Genomic DNA, 23,695 nt, shown 5'->3' on the forward strand with positions numbered 1-23,695 from the left:
CCGCAAGTGTTCAAGTCCATAAAAAGTTTGGCGCTGTCTGTTTTATGATCTCGTTCAGCTCTCTGTTTACACAGCAGGAGCATTTATGATGAAATCTGTGATAACAAACTGAGTTTATCTTTAAATGAATAGCCCTAAATTTACCAACAAACAATGATGTTATTTCACAGGGTCACGTTAAGGCCATCAATTCCAACACTGCTGCTGAGAAAATGTGTTTTCTCATGTCAAAATAGCACCGAGTGCCACACCACCCATGATGCCTACAGCCTAGGAGTGACTCACTTTTGGAGCTAGCCTTGAGTGGCCATTAGATGAACTACAGGCCAAGAGGTTGATACCAGGCTGAGCTTCTGCCATCAGGAGAGATCAAATTTATCCACAACACTATGTTTTTCCTCATTCTGATATTTGGCAATAACAGTAATTATCTGAAGCTCCTGACTTGCATCTCCATGATTACAGGCATTGCCCTGCTGCCGCATGATTGCCCAATTAGATAACTGCATGAGAAAGCTGTAGTACAGGAGATCCCAGTAAAGTGATCCATGGCTATCTGTTGTTGTTATTAGACCCGTAGTCGTATTTGTTGTCCCACAAAGAAGCTTTCAGTTCTTCAGCTGAAGTAAAAGACTGCGCCAAAATGGAACTGTTAATTACAGTTTGCTGCAAATGTGTTAACCGGTTTGTTTTGCAGGTGAACAAAGTTAGTCTGTTGTGCCCTCGGTGGCTGCCTCCAAGTGTTATCTAACCACAACAACTGGATCCGACAGTTGGCCGGAGGAAACAAGGGGAGTAGTGTTTGTCTCAGAGGGGAGACTGAGGGGAAATTCTGCTCTCTGTTTAAATCACTGTCATGCTGTAATTCTCTGCAACAGAGGGCAACGCTGTATGTTGTACTTGTGTTTGAATAACATGCAATTTTTCCTTCCTATATGGTGGTTCATGTTTGTGCGATTGCGTGCATGTGAGGGCAACACACACACACACACACACACACACGTCATTATTCTGATATTGCACACCAGTTGTTTTTTCCCCCTCATTCTCCATTATGCCGCCTCTATCCATGAATAAAGGGTTTGTTTGGATTTTCCTCCGGCTTTCCGCTGTTCAGTGTTACCCTGGTTTTGCTCTCTGTTTCCTGGCCTGGATACACAGCTGATTTCTTTTTTTCTTTCTTTTTTTTTTTTTACCTTAGCTTCACAAAGGAAATTATTTCTGACTAGCAGAGATGGGGGAGGAATGACAAACTAATATATCCTACATCTGAACCCGCACAGTGCAAACCATTTGAGTTCCAATATGCCCAGGCTGCTGCCAACACTTTGTTTCCACTGCTTTCTACAACTGTACAGTGAATCCTTATAAATGTCTGTGGCTATTCTGTGAGATATTCAATAACTGATACGGAGGATTAGAAAACTTTTATGTGGGTTCACATTCTGCCAGAAATTCAAATCTTTCCTTACTACGCAGGGTATTTAAAGTGCAAAGCATACTAAGGTTATATCAGAGATCTTATATGATATCATAGCACAGCAACTGCTGTAGATCTACCAAATAAGAATACAGGCAGGTCTCAGATCTACATGTACTATCTCTACCACCCATATCTTTACAGTTTTACTCAGATGGCATTTTAAATATATGTCACTGGGTGTTTCCTTTCCTTTCCTAGTTCTTCAAGGTTCTTGAAGAACAGTCAAAGCTTATTGAATGTCCGCTGCCTTTTGTTCTGCTCTCTGTCAAGATGATCCCACAGTGTTCCAATACCTTTGAGATCTGAGCTGTGGGGAGCCCGGTTGAGCAACGATAGTGTTAATCCTTTGTTTTTTCTATTCAGATATGCTTTTTACTGCATTGGCAGTGTGTTTGGAATCGTCGTCATGCTGAAAAATGAAGCTTAAAATCTGATTGTCATAATCTCATCAGTTTTGAAAAAATTTCAAATGCCACTGACTTAAATGCAGCCCCAAACCACGACACAGACTCCACCATGTTTTACAGATGGCTGTACACACTCACTGTGGTACCTCTCTCCTTACATCCTCCGTACTCCGACAAACCAAAAATTTCACATTTGTATTTAGCACTCTGTCAAACCTGCTGCTTTCATTTTGTTCTTGTGTAGTTTGGCTTCCTTTCCTTAAGAATGGCTTCTTGATGGCCCTCAACTCTGAATTTATACACATGTACCAGGAATCATATGTACATCTCATTTTCTGTATCACTTTTTCAAATGTTCTTATCTAATACTTTCCCAGCTTAGTGAACACACTTATGAGCATGATTTTATTCTTCTGATGATAATTATGTGGAAGTTTCAGTAAAATCTGACCAATACTGTAGAAGTATTGATTCTTGTGAAAAAAATGGAAATGTCCCCATAAAAAGAGAGATGTAACCTTGACCAAGAGCACAGTTTGGATGAAGACCCATTAGGGGATCAGTGTGTGCAAGTTTTATTGTGAACTGTGACAGAACGGACAGATGGCAGATGCTTTGCCATGGCATCAGCTCATCGGTCCTTCAACTGGATGAAATAAGAAGGGGGAATTACACTGATGATGTGGGCAAACCAGGTTATTCCCCGATTATCACCCTTCAGGACCGAAGCGACAGACGCCACAGATCTAGTTCATGACTGGCCCTTACTAATGTGAACACAAAAATAAACCTAATGATAACACATACACATGTATTGTATATGCCTCTTCCATCTATAGATAGATGAATAAATAAAGACTTTAATATCGTTTTATAAGGGTTTAACAATAATAACAAAAATAAAAAGATTACAACTTCTTCTGCTATTAATTTAACTGGCATTTCATTTCATTTCATTGTAAACTGTCGCGGTGCTCCAGTTTCCATCCTCGCCTTGACATCCCTCTGAACACACCACAGTTCCACTACTCTTCTTTTTCCTAGTAACTCAATACAAGCAGAGACTTTTACGCACGCAGGTGCGCACAGACACACACACGCGTACACACACAAAGCAGTGTGTTTACCCCTTTTAAAAAAGGTTGTCAGAGCATATCACATCAGCAAAGTCAAGCTTGCATGCTCAGGAAAGTGGAAGGAGTGGTCTAGTTCTGCTTCCAACACCAAACGCTCGGCCAACAAAACAAATCAGCAAAGAAAAAAAAAAAAACAAAAAAAAAAACACAGTGACCACAAAGTGAGACCAGAGTTGTTGTGGAGAGACACGCTAAAGGGTATGAAGAAAACGAGCGTTGTTTTGGCGAGGGGAAAGGGGTGAAAGAGAGGGCTAACCATTTTTTTCTTGTGGTCTACGGTATGAGGACAATTCATAGGCAGCATGAGGAAATTGCTTGCTTGCGTATAGAGAATTAGGGCCTTAAAAAGGTTGTGGCATGTAACCACAACCTGCAGAAAATATTGTGCAATCTATAGCTGGCATAATATGTCCATATGTTTACGTCAATGCAGAAATGAGAAGCTGGAAAAGAGGTGGCCTGTGTGGCTGAGCTGATTGAAAATTGTTAAAAGGCTGCCTTCAATAACATTCACTGCTGACAGTTTAGCCCTAAACTGTGGGTTCAGGCAGCCAGTCAATATAGGGCCAGCCAAAGATCAGAGCCCATGTACGAAAAAGGACGGCAGAGGCCAACTCACCTTCTTCTTGCTGCAGTAGATCTGCCATTTCTTCTCATCGGGCAGAGCAAACATGGCCTCCCGGTTCTTGTCTGTCAAATCCAGCTCATCCTGCAAAAAACAACAACAAAAAAAGAAGGAAAAAAGTTTGTTTTTGTTTTGAATTCAAAATTCAAATTCAAATTTTATTTGTCACGTACACAGTCATACACAGTACAATATGTAGTGAAATGCTTGGACAACTGCTCGTGACCTAAAGAAAACAAAAAAGGAAAAGGCTATGAATAAGATAGGAAATAAATATGAAAAATTAAAAAGGGTAAATTTAACTAGGAAGGAATAAAATATAAATTAAGGTTAAAAATGAAATAACTGTACAACACAAATTAGAATGAAGGGTAAATTTAACTGGGAAAGAATAAGATAAAATATATAAATTAAAGTTGAAAATAAAATAACTGTACAACAAAATACACAATATAGAACTATATAAGAATGTATGAAGAAATATAAATAAATATATACACAATAACAGCAGCTGTACAAGTATTAACTGGAAATGAAGAATGTAGGGACCAGTGTTGTGCAATCCACATTATGTCTTGTGCAGTGCAAATATGCTTGGAATAAAATATCCCTGGAATGAATTTGATGCTACTGATATATTTCAGTAACAGGGACAGTGGCATGCTTCCCACTACATGTCATCACATCTTCTTATAATAATACCCTATGAGTGGGAACTGAGGAGACTATTTGCTGAAGTTCTTTAGCCAAATTTCCCCCCATTCAATTTGACATAGTATTTCAGCTGCTTCTTTTTATCACAGTTTTTATCACAGCCAGACTTTTTACAAGCAAGTATGGATTGCAAGTAGTTTAGAACTCGAACTCCTTTAAAGCCATGCATGTTGGAATACAAGCAGAAGGTTTTGTATGGTCTTGCTGAAATCCAGAATGTCTCAAATACACAATGTCATCCCTGAAAAACACATCACCTGGATGGGCAGCCATGTAGCATTAATGGTGCCTTCGCACATTTACAAGTTACTCATTCAATGTGCATAAACACCCACCCCCACCCCATACAATCATAATGTACACTTTGAATTGTAAGCTAATAACAAGGCTCTGCTTCTCTTCAGCATCTTTGACTGTCAAATAGAATTTAAGATTCTGGTTGGTCAGACTAGAGGACAGTTTTCCACTTGGCCTCCACCTCAAATGAGCTCAGGCCCGAAACGAGCCTCAGGTGAGCTTCCATGCTAGAGGTTGACATTGCATTTGCGGATGTAGTGATAAAATGTGATGGTTTGCAATACAGACATTTCTAGCCTTTATTGCCTTGTTGTTTTGTTCTAGTATCACATTTAAAAATACTTTCCAAAATATGGCAGCAATTTTTTTTCCCCCAGTGTCAACATTTTATGTTCTTGAAGAAAACAAACAAGAACTTCCAAATGATTTGCAAACTATTGCGTTCCTTTTTTTTTTTAACATTCACCACAGCACACATCCCAACATTTCAAAACAGGCTCGTGTTTTTATTGCAGCTCATCAAGAATAAATGTGCAGAAAAACAGTGATTAAGAATAAACAAACATAACAGCCCAGTAGCATTTAAAGACTGACATAATATAATCAACCCGTCCCTCAGGACACATTCCTAGAAGCCCTGTTGTTTCCTTATCCCTATAACAACACAGACATTTAAGCAATGAGTCGAGTTTACACAGCCACATTTAAATCTCCTTCCCACAGACAAGTGTTTTAATATTCATCCTGCTGCTCTACTCAATTCTTCAGCTCAGTACAAGGAGCCTCCTGCACCTTTTGAAATGCATATGAGCCCAGGAAATGAGTCTCTGTGTGCCAGGGGAGGAAAAGTTTAAAGGAAGGGGAGTCAGATGAAGGAAGGACGCAGAAAGAGAAATGCATTCGGGTTAGAGACCCGGAGGCTATGTGGCTCTGGAAATGGGCTGGCACAGAAGAGACAACTAGAGGCTACATCACCAGGGCTTTGTGCTCCGGCTCAGGCTAATCTCACCATAATAGTTTTGCTACGATGACGTAAACGAGAAGAGGGCGAGCCTCCTGGGGCCCCTGGAATGAAGATGACCACCAGTGGCAGAGGTGGGGCCTCTTTAAAGCCGACCAGCAGATTCGCAGGGTTTGCTTTCATCGCTTTTCAGCAGGATGGGCTGAGGTGGCCCGCATTCCAAGAATCGGACACTATGAAGGATGACATCATCTCTCGTCCTTTCAATGGGCTAACCAGCAGTAGCATTATTGTGGGTTTGAGAGGAAAAAAAAAAAAAAAAAAAAGGGAAAATCCGATGGGTGTGAATTTCAAGAGGGTCTATTACAAGTAGAAACCACAATGAAGCCTTAGAATCTTTAGTTCAAGTGGCTTTCATCTCAGCAGCATGATTCACACCCAGAGCTCATCATCGTGGGTCTACAGGGCCGGCTGTATCAAGGGGAAAGCTCACCCCAAAATCTGATTTACATATTTGTCCTCTGGTCTGTAGCACACTCTACCCGTATGTATTTTTTATTTTATTTTATTTATTTATTTGGTGATTAATTGCACCTACCTTGTGAACAATGTCACAGTGACAAGTGTGGAGACCTGACAGTCACATTCACACTTACGAGCAATTTTGAATCACCAAAATGCACGTCCTTGTGCCGTGCAAGTACAGGGAGACTACAAACTCTAAACAGAAAGAGCCCCAGCTAAAATCAAAAAACATAACTCACATTTAAATAAATGGCTTAATTTGCTATTACATACATTAAAAAGAAAAAATATTTTTTCATTTGTAAAATGGGACATAAATTGATATTTCTGTCACCATTTGGGTCTTTATTCGTTAAGCAGACACAAAAACAAGTGTGGAAAGGAAGAAACCATGGGCTACAAGAAAGCAGCTCATTCTGGCCTGCCGCCTGCTCGCCGGGTCAAAGCCCTGCTGTCCAAGCTGTTGGTCTTTGGAGGAGCTAATGCAGAGAGCCGGTGGGGAAATCATGAGAATGAGACCCGTGGATTTGAACCAGATGGCAGTTGAGCCTGTCTCAGTTCATAGCTGACCTCTGTGCTATTTTGTGTTCTCCGTATAGACTCCTCAGGCCTCTCAGTTTAAGGTCTTATATGGAAAGAAATTATGTGAGAAGAGCATAGATTACAATAGTATTCCATTTAAATATAATTCATTGATTACATAAGACTTTATGAACAGGATAATGTTGACTTCTCAGGCTCTGCCGGTGCTGTTCTGCGTCAGAATCGAGGAAAGGGGAAAAAGAGATGAAGTTGAAAATGAGGACATCGACTGGGTGTAGGAATGTTCATGTCATGCCAGCTGTAAGGAGGACTTTTCACTTTCCAGTTATGCAATTTCCCATCGTGTTCCCCCCCTCCATCACCTTTAAAATGTGCTCCAATACCACATCCACATCACATGGCATCTCCTGACCAGTACAACACCCAAAGAGCATGCGGTCCCTTTCTCATTTTTCCAAAACAAAACCAAACTACTTTCAACTTCATGAAGTACCCCAGTCTTCTCACTCCAGCAAGCTTCAGTTGGAAATTCAACAAAAGCAAAGCTAATATTGTTACACCTGCTGTCTGAGAGGGGAAAATACATACCTAAGGCCTCCCAAGCCCTTCTTTCATATTTCACCCCGAGCTCCCCATCTAATAATATGACAAATGTATTTATTTTTTAAGAAGTGCTACAGTTGCAATCGCCAAGTGTCATGCAGGCATGCAGACAGATAGCTCTGTCACTCAATTTCCTGTTTCTAAAGACTGTTGGGCTTCTCAAATGTCCTGAGATAAAATGAAAAGGAGTGGAAGTTCCCAGACAGTTATTCAAAGCAAAACTATTTCCATATTCAGCATACAAATGAAGAAAACTGGATTTTTAAGAGCTGCATAATGAGAACAAATATAGAAACAAGGCATAAAAAGGACAGAGTAAGGTGCAATGAACGAACAGTTCCTTCATCATAGATGTCAGGTGACATGACATCTGGATCACAGCTGCTGTGACCCATAAGTTAGCGAAGTCTCAAACTAACAGTTTTTGCTATCATCATCATGGTGCTTTGAATCCAGATACCATGACAGCAGGGCAGAACTGACTGTGTTATCGAGGGACACTGAATGCTCACCCTGTGTAGCCTCCTTCATCATTTAAAGGTGACCATGGGACAAAATGCAAGAGTGCAGGTTTTCAGGCACTTCCACACTTTTCAGGCCTGGAAAGAGCGCCTGAACCGTGCCTATGTGTTGCAGTGATCTACTCTGTAGCCTGGTCTTTTTATGCAAGCTGTGCATTAGCTTTTAGCTAACTAATCATAGCTAATGAAGGCAATGACCTTTGCTTTAATAATCATTTCATTTCCCCAGTGGCAGCATTATTTAAACATCCAGATATGAATATGAATATAGCAGTATTTTATTTTATGACATCAGTATGAGAGGAGAGAGTCTCCAGAAAATATGTAAAATGTAATGTGTAAAATGGATGTAAAGTAGATTTCAGTGTTTTATGGGGATTGCAAACACCCAAACGTCCTGTCTACTCAGTTTCCATGCCAGTCATGTAATGGAACAAATGAACTTAATTAAAAGGTATTATTTAAATCGTCCTAACCTTAAACTGACAACAACACAACTATTCCTTTAAAAAAAAAAAAAAAAAAAACAGATTAGGAGTGATGCACAAACTTAAGCGAACCTAAAGCAAATAGATGCAGAAGGTTTTCCAATACTGCCAGCAATCGTAATGATGAAGATATCTTTAAACATTTGGCACATATTGAGACTTCTACAGCAACATAAAATTAATTTGTATGAAATAACACACGTCAGATGATTCAAACACGTCTGCAGGGACTTTGAATTATTTATCTCCACCATATGGGAAGAATGTAAAATAGGACAGAGGGATGAGTCATGCGATTGAAGTCTAAGCTGTGTATGAAACTATGAAAGCCGTACCGCTGCAGGAGAACATTAAGTGAAGAGAAATTAAGTGTGGGAGTGGAGGCAGAGGGTACAGACCAGAGAATGGGAGCGAAAAAGGTAAGGAAAGACATTTTTTTAACTAACAACTGACCTTTTAAAAATATTCCTTGTGTAGTCATAGTGTCAGTGCTTTAACTAATAGGCCGACATGGTTTTGGGGTTAGGGCTACATCAAAGCCTGTTGGTTTGGCACGTTCTTAATGCTTGAGTATACATGTCGACATGGTGCCGTGTGGACAAAGAACAGAGGAGGAAATGCCTACTTTGAAGTGGACCCAGTCCGCTCATTTCCAGCTCCATATTTTTATTCTTGAACTCTAGAGTACCGTGGCATTATTCAGAGGTCAAAATTATCCCTATTTATCTCATTCTGGCTCTTGGTGAAGCCCCTCAGTGGATCCAAGACATTGTAGCTCCTCCCACTTTAAGCCAACCATCTTCTGCTTTACCTTGCAAACAGAATGCTTGGAGAGCAGGTGGGTGAAGCCCCATGATACAGAATAAAGGGGGGGTTAGAACTCCTGCAAGTTTTGGATGTGTCCTTGATCCAACACAGCTGATTTAAATGGCTAAATTACCTCCTCAACATGTCTTAAAGTTCTCCAGAGGCTTGGTAAGGGTGATATCTAAAACCTGCAGGACACCCGCCCTTGAGGCTTGGATTTCCCCACCCCTGCAATCCGAAGTCTGAGCTTTTGGCTCATTACTTGTACTATACATACGCTCACCTCATTATTAGAAACTTTGGTCTATTTAACATGAATAGCAAATAAGAGATAAAAAAAAAAAAAACATTAAAGCAGACCTCTTCTGCTTTAAAAAAAAATGACCAGTGTACATGTGGAGTATAGGCGTGACACTGAAACCGGAGGGAAGCAAAATGTGCAGGAAGAATGAGAGGTCAGTGAGTTACAATGTGTGAATGACTGGCACTGGAGTGGGAGTGGGTGTGTCTTTGTGACTGAAAGTGTGTGGGGTTCCACCTAAATGGGAAATGTGGAATCCAATAATGACATCCTCTCCAATGCATGTGCGTCTATGAGGTGGCATTTCCAGAGTGGATATGAATGTCTTTACCTCATGTAAAGTCTTACAGTGCTGGCTCAGAGGATTAGTCTGGTGTAACACACACACACACACACACACACACACACACACACACACACACACACACACACACACACACACACACACACACACACACACACCGTGCGTATATATCCTCCAGCAATCTCTGGGCGAGACAGGAAGGCAGAAGAAAGACGTGCAAGATGGCAGGAAGTCATATGAGGCCTCAAGGGGACCCACAGGAAGCTATAGCTGCCATTATTAACCAAACAAGATTCAGTGAGTTTGCCTGTGTGTGTATGTCAGCCTCATATACCAGACGCAGCCTCTTGATTACTCCTAAAGACCAGTACTGTTATTAACAACAACAAAGAAAAGATCAAAGATTGACTTTTTTAGTCTTAAGACGTGGTGAGAAATTAATTTGGTCACATCATTCATCTCTACAAACCATCACATATTGGGCTCGCTCCACTTAGCAGCATTGAGATGAGTCAGAGTATCCTTGCTTTGATGAGTCAGTCAGTAGCTGTTAGTAGCCTACAGCTTCTCCCCTCATACAAACAGGGCTTGACCACTTTTATAATGAGACTGGCACAGGACAGTGAGCACTGGCTTCACAACAGAGAGCATCAGAAATGGGTAGATCGCTCCACAGAGAAATGCATAGGAAGAAGGAAGGGAGGAAGGAGAGGAAAGAGGGTGCATCCAGGGCATGCACTGGGAAGGAAACACACTCCCAGTGGCCCAGAGGGACAAGAACATTTCCATTCCCTCCTGTTATGCAATTCATTTCTGATCTGTGTCCGGGCTCAAAAGCCACACTGGAGAGAGCATTTATGTTTTATCGAGTCTGCTATTCCTGGAAACACAAATTCGCCACTGCAAAATTTACTTGCTTCTAAAATCAGCAACTGAGAGTCACATGGAGAGGATGATAATAGAGGCTGGTTCATCCAGATGTATTGACTGACAGCGGACAGCTGGACGACTGATCAGTGCGGTCTGGATTAAAACTGTCCCAAATCTCAGGACAGAGAAAGAAGGAACGAGGCTCCCACACACAGAGAGACAAACACAAAGCAGACAAAAAGAGGGCAGAGAGACGCACACTAATCTGACCCTGCCAGAACTGCACTCGCCAGATGTTCGACTAGTAGACCTGATCCAGTTGCACCAATTTGTATAAATATCCTCTCTCATCTCAGCTCAAAACACATGGATAACAGCACACTGAGTGGCATGCAAGTTTTTTGCAACTTGTATGCAAAAATAAATAGTACTATGTCGATGATGAAGTGGCATTTTCTCTATTGTCTCAATTTTTTTTCTTTGGCGTGGTTCAGTAGAGCTCTGTAGCTGCATATGTGTCCACACATTGTCACCATATGCTGACCTTTCCACGGCAAATGTTTGTTGTTATTAGCTGACACTTGTAAATCCAAGTCTAGCTGTCCCCAAACAACCTCACACTTGGTTTCTCTTTGTAGAAACCAAACTTTCATTTTGATTTAGTGAACTGCCACCACTGAGAAATGTGCCCAACATGATTAGGGAGAGCTCATTTTCAATTACCCAAATACGAGAGTAATTTCAAGTTTGTTGATAAAAAGTTGTTAGCGGAGAATTGCCCCGATAAACAAAAATAAAGCTGTCAATGTTTTTGGTGCGCAGCCAGACAACCCACATGGCCTACATATCAACTATGCGTGAGAGTCCTGAAGCACTGGTGGAAAAAAGCCATTTAAAATGCACCCAGATCCAAAAAAACAGAACCCAGAACTGCAGCGCATTTGCTATCAGGAAACTGTGCAGCCAGCTGCAAATGTGTACTTTAACTGATGTGATCCATTAGTCCCTTCAGATGTGGTCTTTACTTATTGTGTCAGAATCCATGGGGATTGCTTCCAGGTTCATTTGCATGAGTTTGCTGAGTTTTTCATCATGAACAGGAGGCTCCATGAGAGACTTGGAAACGTTTTTTTTCCTACAGGCTTTCTCCGGGTTGAGATGTTCCACATTTCAAAAAGGAGAGTCCGTGTTTACTCAAGGTAACCAAGGATGGATCCCACATGTGCTTATTCTGCAAAAATTAGCTTAGTGAGCTATAAACTGGAGACAATATGTCTTCTCTGTTTTTCTACATTACCAAGCACCTGCGTTTATCATGAAACAGCAGGAATGTTGGCAGAGGCTTCTAATAAAGTAAAAAAAAAAAAAAAAAAAAAGACTGTAAGAAACGTCCCAGTCAGATTTGCCAGGGTTTATGAACCCTTGTCTCACTTGATTATTTGTTGTTTGGCAGGCAGTCCCACAAACACAACATCAAAGTCTTAACACAAAATAAGTGACATAATCATCCAATACATGCCATACTCACCAGTTCAACTGCTGGTTAATGTAAATATCTAACCAGCCAAACACATGTGAGCAACACAGTGAATTCAGTCATATAGACATGGTCAAGATCACTTGCTAAAGTTTAAACTGAGCATCAGAATGGTGAAAAAAAGTAATGTAAGTGACTTTGAACATGGCTTTGGGAGAGTTGATGAGCCCTTGCCTGCATCACAGCATTACTTCTTACTGTACTTGGGTATACTGAGGTGATAAAGGGATGGATGTGGTCAACAACAATGCTCATCTCATGAGATCTTCTGATGGCCGTTTCTAGCAGAATAACGCACCATGTCACAAAGGTCATGTCATATCAGCTGGTTTACTGACAATGACAAAGACTTTGTGCTTATATGGCCCCCACAATCCACTAGAGCACCTATAGGATGTGGTGAAAGAGGAAATTTTCATCATGGATGTGCAGCCGACAATCCTGCAGCAACTATGTGATGTTATCATTTCACTATGGACAAAAATCTCTGAGGAATGTTTCCAAGCACATTGTTGGATTTACAAAAACTAAACTCTACTTGCATGAGTTGTTATTCTCATGTGTTTATAAAAAAGAAAAAAAAAGAAAAAAAAACTGCAGAGAAGCTTCTTGTATATTTTTTTGTAAACAGTTAAATATTGTACATGAGAAAAAATATTAATAACAACTTGAAAAATTTACTGTATTTTATTATCACAAGTCTCTGCACTCAAAGGAAAAATACAGTCTCATATTACAAAAATAAGTACAGTTGCCTTTTAGTAATATTTTCTCATTATATTTCCTTAGAGATGTCAGCATGTACAGTATTAAACTGTGCATAATTTGCTATATTTTTACATCATTCTGCTGCTGAAAGTAGGCATGGATACTGTAGGTTTGAAATGCCACAAATTCATATTGTTTCTTTCAACAGTGGCCAAAATACTGTTCATGTCATAAGAGGTAATAGGGTTCATCGCCACAGTTATACGTCTGTTATATCTATTCTAGTCCACTGTCATCCAAAACTGGACAGCAGTCCAAAAGTCAGCTGAAGTTTTTCCTTCCCCACACACACACACACACACACACACACACACACACACTGTAAGCCGAGTGTGCACCGCGTGTCTCTCGACACAGCAGAAGACTCCATTATGAATGTGAGGACACATGGAGGTGGTTTACTCCTCCGTTTGGCCCAGATCTGTCGCTCCCACTCCAGAGGCTCCATTGAGTCTCATTCTCCTTCTCAGGAAAGGCTTTCATTTAACAATAATCCCCATTGCCCGTTGCCACAGAAACATACTATGTTATGTTTTTCTTCATTTTTCTTTATTTCCTACCATGCAACATAGGTCCACCTCTCTCCACATCAGTTCTCTGCCTGAGTAACAATCAGTGTGTCCGGGCTGGCTGACTCCAAGAGGTCTGGTACTACAGACTTTTGGATGCCCAGTTAAATCTGTGTCAGCATGTCGGTTCCTGGATCAGTAAAACAGATGTGCAGAACCAATAGCTCACCCAGATGAACATTATTAGGTAGAATCAGTCGTACATTGGTCAGACTAGACATGAATCCAGCTATTACAGGCTGAGGGATCATTATTTTGGAGCATCATTTTTCTTTATTGAATTTTAAGACATTCTAAATATTAAAGCTACTGTGTGCACAACTACAACACAAGTTTCATGTGTAAATTGCTTCTTTACTGCTAATATGTGAAGAGTAACTTTAAAAAAAAAAAAAAAACGTGTTCCCTGACTGTCTACCTAAGAATTTCCTGCAGACACTTTTATAGGCTAGATGTTCCTGGAAAATCCTAGGATGTAAAGTTTCTGTTCATCATCCAGCACCTTTTCTCAATTAGAGATCTGCACAGTAGTCGACTTGCATTCAAATATTGCTGCTCTTTATAGGTGGTATCAGAAATGCTAGTCGGTTAAATACATTTTTATTTTATTAACATATTTGTTCAAAGATGCTATAACTTCACTTGCCTCAAATTGGGGTTGTAGCCCCAAGTAATGTGCCAATGTTGCCAATTTAAAAGTGTCTAACATAAAAAATGTAATTTGCATTGTTGCACAAAGCATTTTTAAGTGTTGCATCTAGTTATGGAAACCTACAGTGAGGCACAAACAGGCCATCAAAAGTGGCCCTCTAACAACTATCTGAACTACAGTTTTTTCAAAAGTGGACGAGCCCTGGTCCGATGAGAAAACCCTGAATCATCTTTCTGAACTAGTCAAGTGGTTTTAAACTCAGGGACGAATCTTTCCTCCCTACTTCTCATTCAGCACATCAATCTGTAAGTTTCATTTTTAGCTGAAATATTTACCGCACAATAAGCTGTGGGTCACTTAGTCCTATCAACCATAAAAACTGCCATGATTTGGCTAAGTGCTCCCATATGACGGCATGTTTTTAATTTACCCCAGAAATACTGGTCTCTGCTGGCATTAAAGAGGTTTCGTTAATGTCAAAGCCTAATTTGTTTAAGTACTTTTTTGTACGGCCATGTACAGCATATCAAAGGGCAACCTGTTAATCCCTCAGAAATTACTGTGTTGACCTCACAGCTGTATAATATGAAATGGTAAATGGTAAATGGCCTGTATTTGTATAGCGCTTTTCTAGTCCCTAAGGACCCCAAAGCGCTTTACACAACCTGTCATCCACCCATTCACACACACATTCACACACTGGTGATGGCAAGCTACAATGTAGCCACAGCCGCCTTGGGGCGCACTGACAAAGGCTTTTCTCTCTCCTGATTGAGATAATCAGTGTCTTGATTGCTTTTAAGCTTGAATTTTCATCAATCAAGCCAATAAATATGCTGCAGCTACAGGCAGCTAAGCTTTAATGGCTCATGCATTATTAAAGAACAAATTCAGGGCATAATGCTGTGAGTTAGCTTGAAAAAAAAATCACTACTGGGGGAAACATCTGCTTTGATAAGCTTGAATAATTTTCTTATCATAAACGGAAGTTCCATTGATCCCCTGAATTGAATTTAACAGTGGAGTGATATATCCTGCAGGCAGTAAAGTTTAGCATTCCCAAACACTCAGCAGTGCCAGAAGCAGTCCTGTGGCCACACCAGTCAACACATTGTTGGGAGACAGAGAGAAGCAGGAAATCTGAGGAGAGTGATGGAGGCAGACAGGAACGAAACCAACCAAGAGACTGGAAGTGAGCAAATGGAGAGACAGAAACAGCAAAGCTGTAAAGCCATGACCTGTTTGCAGGGCAGCTGAAACGAACAGCAGCCTTCTCCATTGACGCAGTTGTGACCTGATCCATGTCCACACCATGGGCACATGCAAGTACAGTTATCCTAGTCTGGCACAGAGACCAGACATCAACCTCTGCCAACAACGATAGGGACTGTAGTGCAAGAGTGGGCTGCATACTGGAGAGGATGAGCTTCTGAATTTGTAGTGGCAATTGAGACGTGGCCTCACCCAACCATCAAGGCATCCTCTGTAAGAAATCCCCTTCTAATTCGAGACACTGATCTCGTATTGTTTGGTATAATGAGCAGCAGGAAAAGAAAAAGAACTGGGCTGGACAAATCCTGGATTAATTCTTATGACAGATGTGATTTCACTTTAAACTATCCAGTTTGTAAAATGTTTGGAGAAGGGCAAGGCTTCTGTTCAACAGCCATGAGACTGAGAAACCACTAAATAGCACACAAATCTCTTTCATGGAGACTAATATATAAGTTTATGTTACTATTTGGTGCATGAACTGTCTGCAGCAGTGTTTCACTCTGTTTTTCCAGTTTTTACATGGGATTTTAAAAGCCAATTCAACTCCACCAAAAAACAAACATGGGAAGCACAGCAGTCTGAAAGCAGGATAAATGTTTTCTGTGTAGGTTCTCAGTCATCCAGGTTATGGTAGTCTTAAGAGCTTGATAAGAAGGACAATAGACTTTGTTAAGTTTTCTAAAGATGTTTCATTTCCGATCCAAAAAGCTTCTTCAGTTCCAAACTGCTTAGAGGTGAAAAACTTTCATAAATTTTCCTCCCCTGCTGAAGCCCCTGGACGTTTAATGCTTGCAAGACTAATGCATTGCAGCATCCAGAGGAAACACCCTCCTTGATTGCACTTGATCATCAGGATGTACTCCTGCAACTCTATATATTGGTTTAGATAAGGATGCTGGCTTGATAGAGCCTGCAGGGGGCACTGCACGTGATGCCTACTTGCTTCACAAATCAACGCAATTCAGCATCACAAAAACTAACATCCAAAACGAAGTCCTAGAAAAGTTCAGGGCAGCCCTGTGTGAGTGTGAAAACAGCTTACTTAATCATTCATCAAGTTGAATCTATCTTTACTCACCACCAGTTCGGAGAAACGCGCATGCAGCTCCTCAGCAGGCGGCATGGGCGCACTGAACTCCAGCAGCTGCAGTGGCACGGTGTCCTTCAGGTTGATCTCCGGGGGCTCGCTGCTGCCGAAGCAGCACAGGAAGCCCAGGCCCTGTCGTGTCCTCTTCCTGGGGGGCATGATGGCTGTGGTAACACAGGTGGCAGTGGCGGTGCAGGTCCAGGAAGATAGAGGAAGGGGCCAAGGGGCAGGGAGGGGGAGTGGAGCGGAGGACGAGGCTGCTATCTAGGTTGCATCATCTGGAAAAGAGAGAGAGAAGACCAAGCAAATGGCTCTCAGTTACTTTAAAGTGGATTTAAAGTTTCCTGGATCTTTAACCAACACATTTCAATAGTTTAATGATGGACAGCATGTGACCTCTGGTGAGCAACACAGCATCTGGGAAGTTATAAGTGATGTGCACTGGCCCGTGCAGTGCCTTTAATCTATAATAATTTATTCCAAACTATTCGACTTTTGGATTGAAACAGGGAAAAATGGAAACATTTTTTTAAATCAATCCCTAATCCTAATCCCTAACCCCAAAAATCTCCTAACTCTCTGGTACCCCTACAACATCTGCAACACAGTGATTGCACTTTCTTCCATCTCAGTCCTCAAATGTGACCACAACAACCCCACCAACCAGTTGTTCAAACCTTCTGTTTTAAAGATGCAGCCAATCAGAATAGAGTTGGCTCAAACTACAGGTGAGGGCTGAGGGAGCTAAAGCAGCTTGTCTAAGTCAAAGAAGGAACCAAGATGCTAAATCTTATAAGACAAAAAAAAAACAAAAAAAAAAAACGTTATTCTGTGCTGTGAATCATGTGAAGCTGCTCTCCTACAGTCCAAGATTTATAACACGCTAAGACAAGTGAGCATGACATTTTTCCCCGCACAATAAATTATTGATTTGATTCTCAGTCAAATACAGCACAGGATTCATAATGTTCCCAGATCTTTAAGGCCTTATGATGGTCTACACGCCCTGTGTCTCCTGTCGATGTTTCCTTGCAAAGAAATTATTTGTAGTGCACAGGAAGTTAAGCCATTTATGTTTCCCGGAGCCCTGTTTGTTTGGCATAAATACAGGAAGATATGAGCAGCAACAGCCACCACATAAATAAACAATACAGTTCCATGTACAGAAACTGCTAGAATGACTGGAAATGCACATTAACTTACAGTTTATCCAAGCCTATTCTTTATCCAGATTGCCTTTACTGTGTCCTTAAAAACATGTCCCAAGGATTGTAGAGATATTCTCGCTGTGTGGCAACAGGAGTCTTGACATTAGTTGCTCTTATGCCACAACAAAGAAAGCTCTTGTCCATGAGTACAATAGCGACTGTGCAGCATTTGTTGCCTGTGTGCATGTGTGTCTTTGTGCCCTGGCAGTGCCTCCCCCCCTTAGACAACAGTGAGTGACACCCTCTACCAACATGAGCGAGGATCGAATGGTGTAAAACATCCTGGAGGATTTCCTTGATGCTACGAAAAGAATCCGGGTGGTCTTCACTGCGTGAATAACACACTCGTTACACTGTATTATGTCCTATCAGATGCACACACAGTTGGCAGAGCGCTTCTTTATGTAACAGTTAACTGCATTTGTGAATGAAAGGACCTCGGGCCTGTTGTGCAAAACCCTTAGGCATGCAAATCTAGCAGAAACATTTGACCAAGAAATCAATTTGGGAGCCATTTATGGGAACTACAAAAAGTGTCCAAGATGTTTGGAAAGCAGAAGCAGGACCAGATTTTTTTAAGCAACTACTCCCATGTGTTATGCTTCTATTGATATTCTCACATATCCTGACAAGCATTAAATAATATCTGGAGCTTTGCACACATCTGTTCAAGATGGCAGTGAAACTTTATGACCTCAGTTTCCAGAAGAAGCCACAATCTACTACATCATGACTCTCTCACATGCAGATTTGCTCAGTGAAGGAGTTCTCACCGCACGGTCTAAAATTAGCCACATGGTAAATTCTTTATGAATGCCCTGGACCCATGACAAGCGCTTAAAGGGGGAAAAATGAACAGAGAAAACACTACATTTCCATTTTGCCCTTTTCATCTTTTTTGCTCATTTGTTTTTTCCGCCTCCTTGAACCTGTCATCCTTCTCAGGGCAGAAGGAGCAGACCTACGAATGAGCCGGAGGCTATTTTAAATAAAAAGCAACTTAAAGTTTTCTTTGGTTTGTTGAACATGGAAATGCTTGTGTGTCCAACAGTGGGCTTAATTTCGGAATTATTCCATGTAATTCACCTTCCAGTACTTGGACTGTTTGGTAGTCATTGCATCAGCGCTTCAAATGTGAATTCCAGCATGTGTGGCATCTTGTGCCTGTGTGTGCAGTATATTTAACTCTACAGCGGCATGTGTGTTATGATAGCCGAGGTGACAATCCCAGAGTCCGCCGCCGCTCAAATCAGGCGGGGACTGAACTTGGCTCAAGGTTAAAAATGAGCTATGTGCACCTATTCACCTCTGATATCTCCCATTCATTATTCTAGATCAGTTTGGATCATCCTATATAACAACCAAATCCTTTACACCCACTCTAAGAGTCACAATCCAAGCCAAAATCCCCTTAGTGATGTGATATATCCAATCTATACATATTATGTACATTGTATACCAAATTCAAGAATGGTAAAATATGACTACATTAAAAAAAAAAGTCCATCCATTCATTTGAAAGGTTGCTGGTTCAGTCCCTGGCTGCTCCAGTCTGCATGTCAAAGTATTCTTGGGCAAGATCCTGAACCCCAAGTTGCTTTATGCTTATCAGAGAATGAATGTTGGACAAAAAACAGAGAAAAAAGTGCTCGTATAAATGGGCGAGAATGGGTGAATGAGGCGCGTTGTATAAAATGCTTTGCATGCTCCAGTAGAGTAGGAAAGCCTTATATAAGAACCAGTCCAATTACCATGTTTCAAATTTAAGGTTTACCCAAAATGCACTTTTTCAAGCTTTCTCCAGTTATTATGCATGACATTCCACTTGCACTTACACACACACCATGTGAACATAACTAAGATGCACAATAGGAAAAATATTTAAAATAGCCGAGTCCATATATTTTATATACGAGGGATACTTCAACACGCTACACAACACATAATTCAAGGATAAACAACCTACTTTGAAGGACATCATGGAATGATATGTATAACTACAAAGAAAGCCACAGTTCTAAACATACAAACAATACCTGTAATACTCTGCCAGTAAAGTGTACAAAACAGAAGAGATGTTTTAGTCACCACACACTGGAACAGGAATATCCTCAAAATATTTCCATTTGTTGTGCAATTTGTGTCATGTCTGTACAGCTTTCAGCTCCACTGCCATTTTTTTAGATTGCTCCTTGGAAGCCCTGTTCAAACCACTTACACTGAGCACTCTGCAAGTTCACTGAGAGGAAAAAGCAACTTCTGTTTCAACCTGAAGAGTCCAGAGTTTTTTTAAGCCTGAAGGCAACACATGATGTGAGCCAGGAGCATGCTCATCACAGCATTGTGTACTGTAAAGGGGGAAACTGTCAATGTGGAGTTCTACTGCAACGTCTGAGGGGGAGCACTCACAGAAAATGTCCTGAAATGTGGTGGTGCCAGCTGTGAGTGCACTGAAACCTATTTTCTACCCACATCAACACAATCTTTGTTCACCACCTGCCCTATTAGCCATATTTTCCTCCCCGCAACTTCCTGAAAATGAAAATAAAATTGAATGATCACGTTTTGACATATCGGAGAAGCCCAAACACAACTGGACATGTAAAGGCTAGAAGAATAGTAGCTGTACAGAAAATGGTCCAGAGCTGCACAAGATGATGATCTTTACAAGCACTTTTTGATCACGCCTTATATGGACTTAGATGAGAATTCATAGTGGCGAGTTAGGAGGAAAAATGAGAGAGAACAGCACTTTAAAAAGGCAAGGTGGCAAAATTTGAATAAAGGCCCCATCAGGGAGATAAATCAAGGAGATTGGTTTACCTCAGACTGTAACAGTGACAGCTTGTTATCATTTTATTAGTATAAGATATAAGCACAGTGCCAAAGCTTTATTGTATGGAGTTAGTTATAGCTGCTGCCGACAGCTGGCCGAGCCTAATGGAAAAGAGGCCGCTCTACAGGGGTTTTAAAGCCATTCAGCAAAATGCACTGTCCAGTGTCTCTGTGTGCATTTCTATCTTCACTCTCCCACTGAGCCCCACGTGCAGCCAGTCTTCACTCAGCACCAGGTCTGCTGGCCTGCTTCCAGCCTGTGCCCTGGGAAAGTGGGCCAAGGAATCCAAACATTATATACACAGAAAAAATACTGTATATACTGTATGGCAAATACAAAGAACCAAGACTATACCCGTGACTATTTGTGTAACCTTTACTATGCTTTGTATGAAGGAGTCACCACACAAACAATCCAAATTGACCGTGTCCACTGCCATATGTGACCTGAGAGCCCTACTTCATCCCCCAGCTTTTCATTTCTTCACTCCCTGTCATCTCCCATTATTCCTCTCTTTCAGGGTGAACGGAGTCCTTTCATCAACCCCCCTCTGACAGTAACATCTGTCATTTGTCCTTGCCACTGCTCACCATCTACTCCATCCATCTTTAATCCCCATTTTCTGCTGTTCTGTTCCTTCCATTTAAATGCTTTCCATCCTTGACAAGCTGTTACTTCTGCCTGGGAGCATATCTCAATATGTACACTTTGCTTTCTTTCTGGGCAACAGTCGGGAAATGTTTAGCTTATTGCTTAGCTTATTAATGTATAGCTGAAAGGAAACGCAAACACAGTTTTAGAGGAGCTGGTAAGAATGAGGCTGCTTCTCTCTTGCTTTCAGTCTGTTTGTTGGTTTTGGTTTGAGTAGCTTGGTAGGAGAAGGCAGCCAATATGTAGCACAACTGGGAAGAAAGGAATGTGTGAAACAGAAAAATATGAACTTTTTGGAATGATTTATCTATTTAAATGCATGGTTGGCTAAAAAGAAACATTATCATCTAACATTTATTTTCTTTTGCTGTGCTCCCTATTTTTATACCAGCTCCTATACATCCACATAAACACCTACTAATGAAGTACCAACATGGATGCCCTGGACTTATGGGCATGTCGCTTAAAGCCACATCGCTGTCCCTGCAATTACAACTGAACAATTGAAACCTGAGCGGAAAGCATGGATAAAAATAAACTTAGAATAACCAAAAACTTGAAATACTATAATGATAAACTTTTACTATTAAGAAGATTATGAGAGTCCATATTCTTCTCTTGGAAACAGATGAAGCTGTACCCAAAATGCCGACCCTAAATCACACGGAGACTTCCTAACACGCCTTTGCTCATCTCTGGGAAACAGATGCATGTATGGAAAAGGAAGCTTTCACTGAAGAGCAAATGGTTTGTGGACCTCTACAGACTCAAAACATCTGTGTCGAAATGGGAATAGTTGTGCAGAGATTTGTCACTGCTTGTCAAGATAGAGAATTTCTGTACGCACACAGCCATGTCTGTAAAAGTCATGAAAACAGACATATTCTGCTGTATGCCATTTATATAGCCAGACACTCATGCAATAAAATCAAATATAAGATTCAAATGTAAGCAGACACTTTAAACCAAGAGATGTCAAGGAGAGTGAGAAACCTGCTCCCGTATCTCTGAAGGGTCTGAGCAGAAAGAGAGAGCTGGGAAGGAGACAAGGGAAGGAAAGACAGGAAGAAGGGAGGAAGAACGGAGATACTATTGCTGCCACTTCTCATTGAGCCTGCTACCTCATCCTTCATCCACAGTGTTAGGAAGTAGGTCAGTGGAAGAGGAGGACGAGGAGGACGAGGAGGAGGGGAACGCAGTGAGGAGAGACATGCTGCTGCTGCTGCTGCAGGATTTTGTGTGTGTGCAGAAGACCGAAGAAGAGAAGCACTGGCTATCTGTGCAGAGATCACACATCTGTGCCTGCATAATTTCAACCCTCTCCACAACATCTGCCAAACAACAGAATCAGAATCAGAATACTTTAACACAAAGCTGTTCGAACCAAATGCAAAATGAGATCAAAATCAAGATCTGTTTTTCACCCATTCCTCTTCCAAGCTGAATTGTCCACTTACTCCGAGAGGTCATTTTTACTCTGCACAATACACGCTCCTTAAAGATGCTACAGTGAGTTCCTGCAACTCTTTTATTCCCCTGTCATTCTTTTTTTTCCCCTCTATCCACCTTTACATCTGCAAGTATCTTTGTCATTTGCTTGTGAACACATTGATGGATGCATTGGATGCATGAATTCTAGTTGAGATACTTAGAGAGAAAGAATGGAAGTCAAATGCGTTTTGGTGGAGGAGAAAAAAGCGACAATAAAACTAGTCGAGACAAATAACAAGCAGGATAGGCCATTGACTATGTTTTACAGAGGCAATGAATAAAAGATCAGAGGGAAGAGTGTGGTGCACATTTATGCTGCACACATATTGTTTCTGGGTCCCACAAATGAGGACCATTCCTTTGGGGTGCTGGGCCATGCAGGAGGCGGGCTTATGTAAGCCAGTACCAGGGATGGGAGAGCAGTGCCACGCTGGCACAGACAGGAACAAGATGAACCATTGACTGAAAAAGTGGCATTGTTGAAGCAAGCTGCAGGGACAGAGATGGCAAAGGTGGGATTAGGTTGGGGTTTTTTTCACTTTATGTCCTACTTGATGTAGTGACACCAATAAATGCTGAGGAACAGCCATGATTCAATTCAATTCCAGTGGCACTCTAATTACAATTTTAATTATAGAGTTTCCCAATTGGTGTTGGAAATGACATGCATCATCTACTGGGAGGTAGTAAACATGGCTCAATCAACCTCATCTTGATTACTTATCATAGTAAAGAAAGAAACCACTTGAGGTTAGCTCCAAGAACAATCACCAAATGGGACGGCTGAACATAGAAAATCCAAAAATTCCATCTTTCTAAAAAAAGAAAAGACTTGGCTAGATAAACAGAAATTAAGAAATGCTTACACTGGATTTCATGACAATGAAGAGCAAATGTTTGACAAAAGTCAACTGAACGTGCAAGCACAAAGTGTGATAATGCAACAGAAATCTTGTCCTGGCTGCATGTCTCCATATTTGTTGGTAGTCATATTTTCATACATAAAACTTGCATCTGTCCTTGTATATGGATGTGA

The 23,695-nt window shown here is 41.1% G+C and overlaps 1 protein-coding gene across 8 annotated transcripts in view; it reads right to left on the reverse strand.

Moving 5' to 3' along the window:
* daam2 (dishevelled associated activator of morphogenesis 2) overlaps positions 1–23,695 on the reverse strand; it is a 110,729-nt gene that overhangs the window by 52,879 nt on the left and 34,155 nt on the right. For all 8 annotated transcript variants that reach the window (XM_086273718.1, XM_086273715.1, XM_086273717.1 and 5 more), the window contains exons 2-3: positions 16,465–16,751; positions 3,646–3,735 (exon numbers count right to left, since the gene is read on the reverse strand). In XM_086273718.1, coding sequence (XP_086129844.1) covers positions 3,646–3,735; positions 16,465–16,632 — 258 coding nt within the window. In that variant the 5' untranslated portion in view covers positions 16,633–16,751. The remainder of the gene's footprint in view (positions 1–3,645; positions 3,736–16,464; positions 16,752–23,695) is intronic.

This window comes from Aulonocara sp. 'chitande type north' Nkhata Bay, linkage group LG19, assembly GCF_057382095.1.
Source record: "Aulonocara sp. 'chitande type north' Nkhata Bay isolate Kocher_YH1m ecotype deep benthic linkage group LG19, A_spYH_male_GT1.1, whole genome shotgun sequence".
NCBI lineage: Eukaryota > Metazoa > Chordata > Actinopteri > Cichliformes > Cichlidae > Aulonocara > Aulonocara sp. 'chitande type north' Nkhata Bay.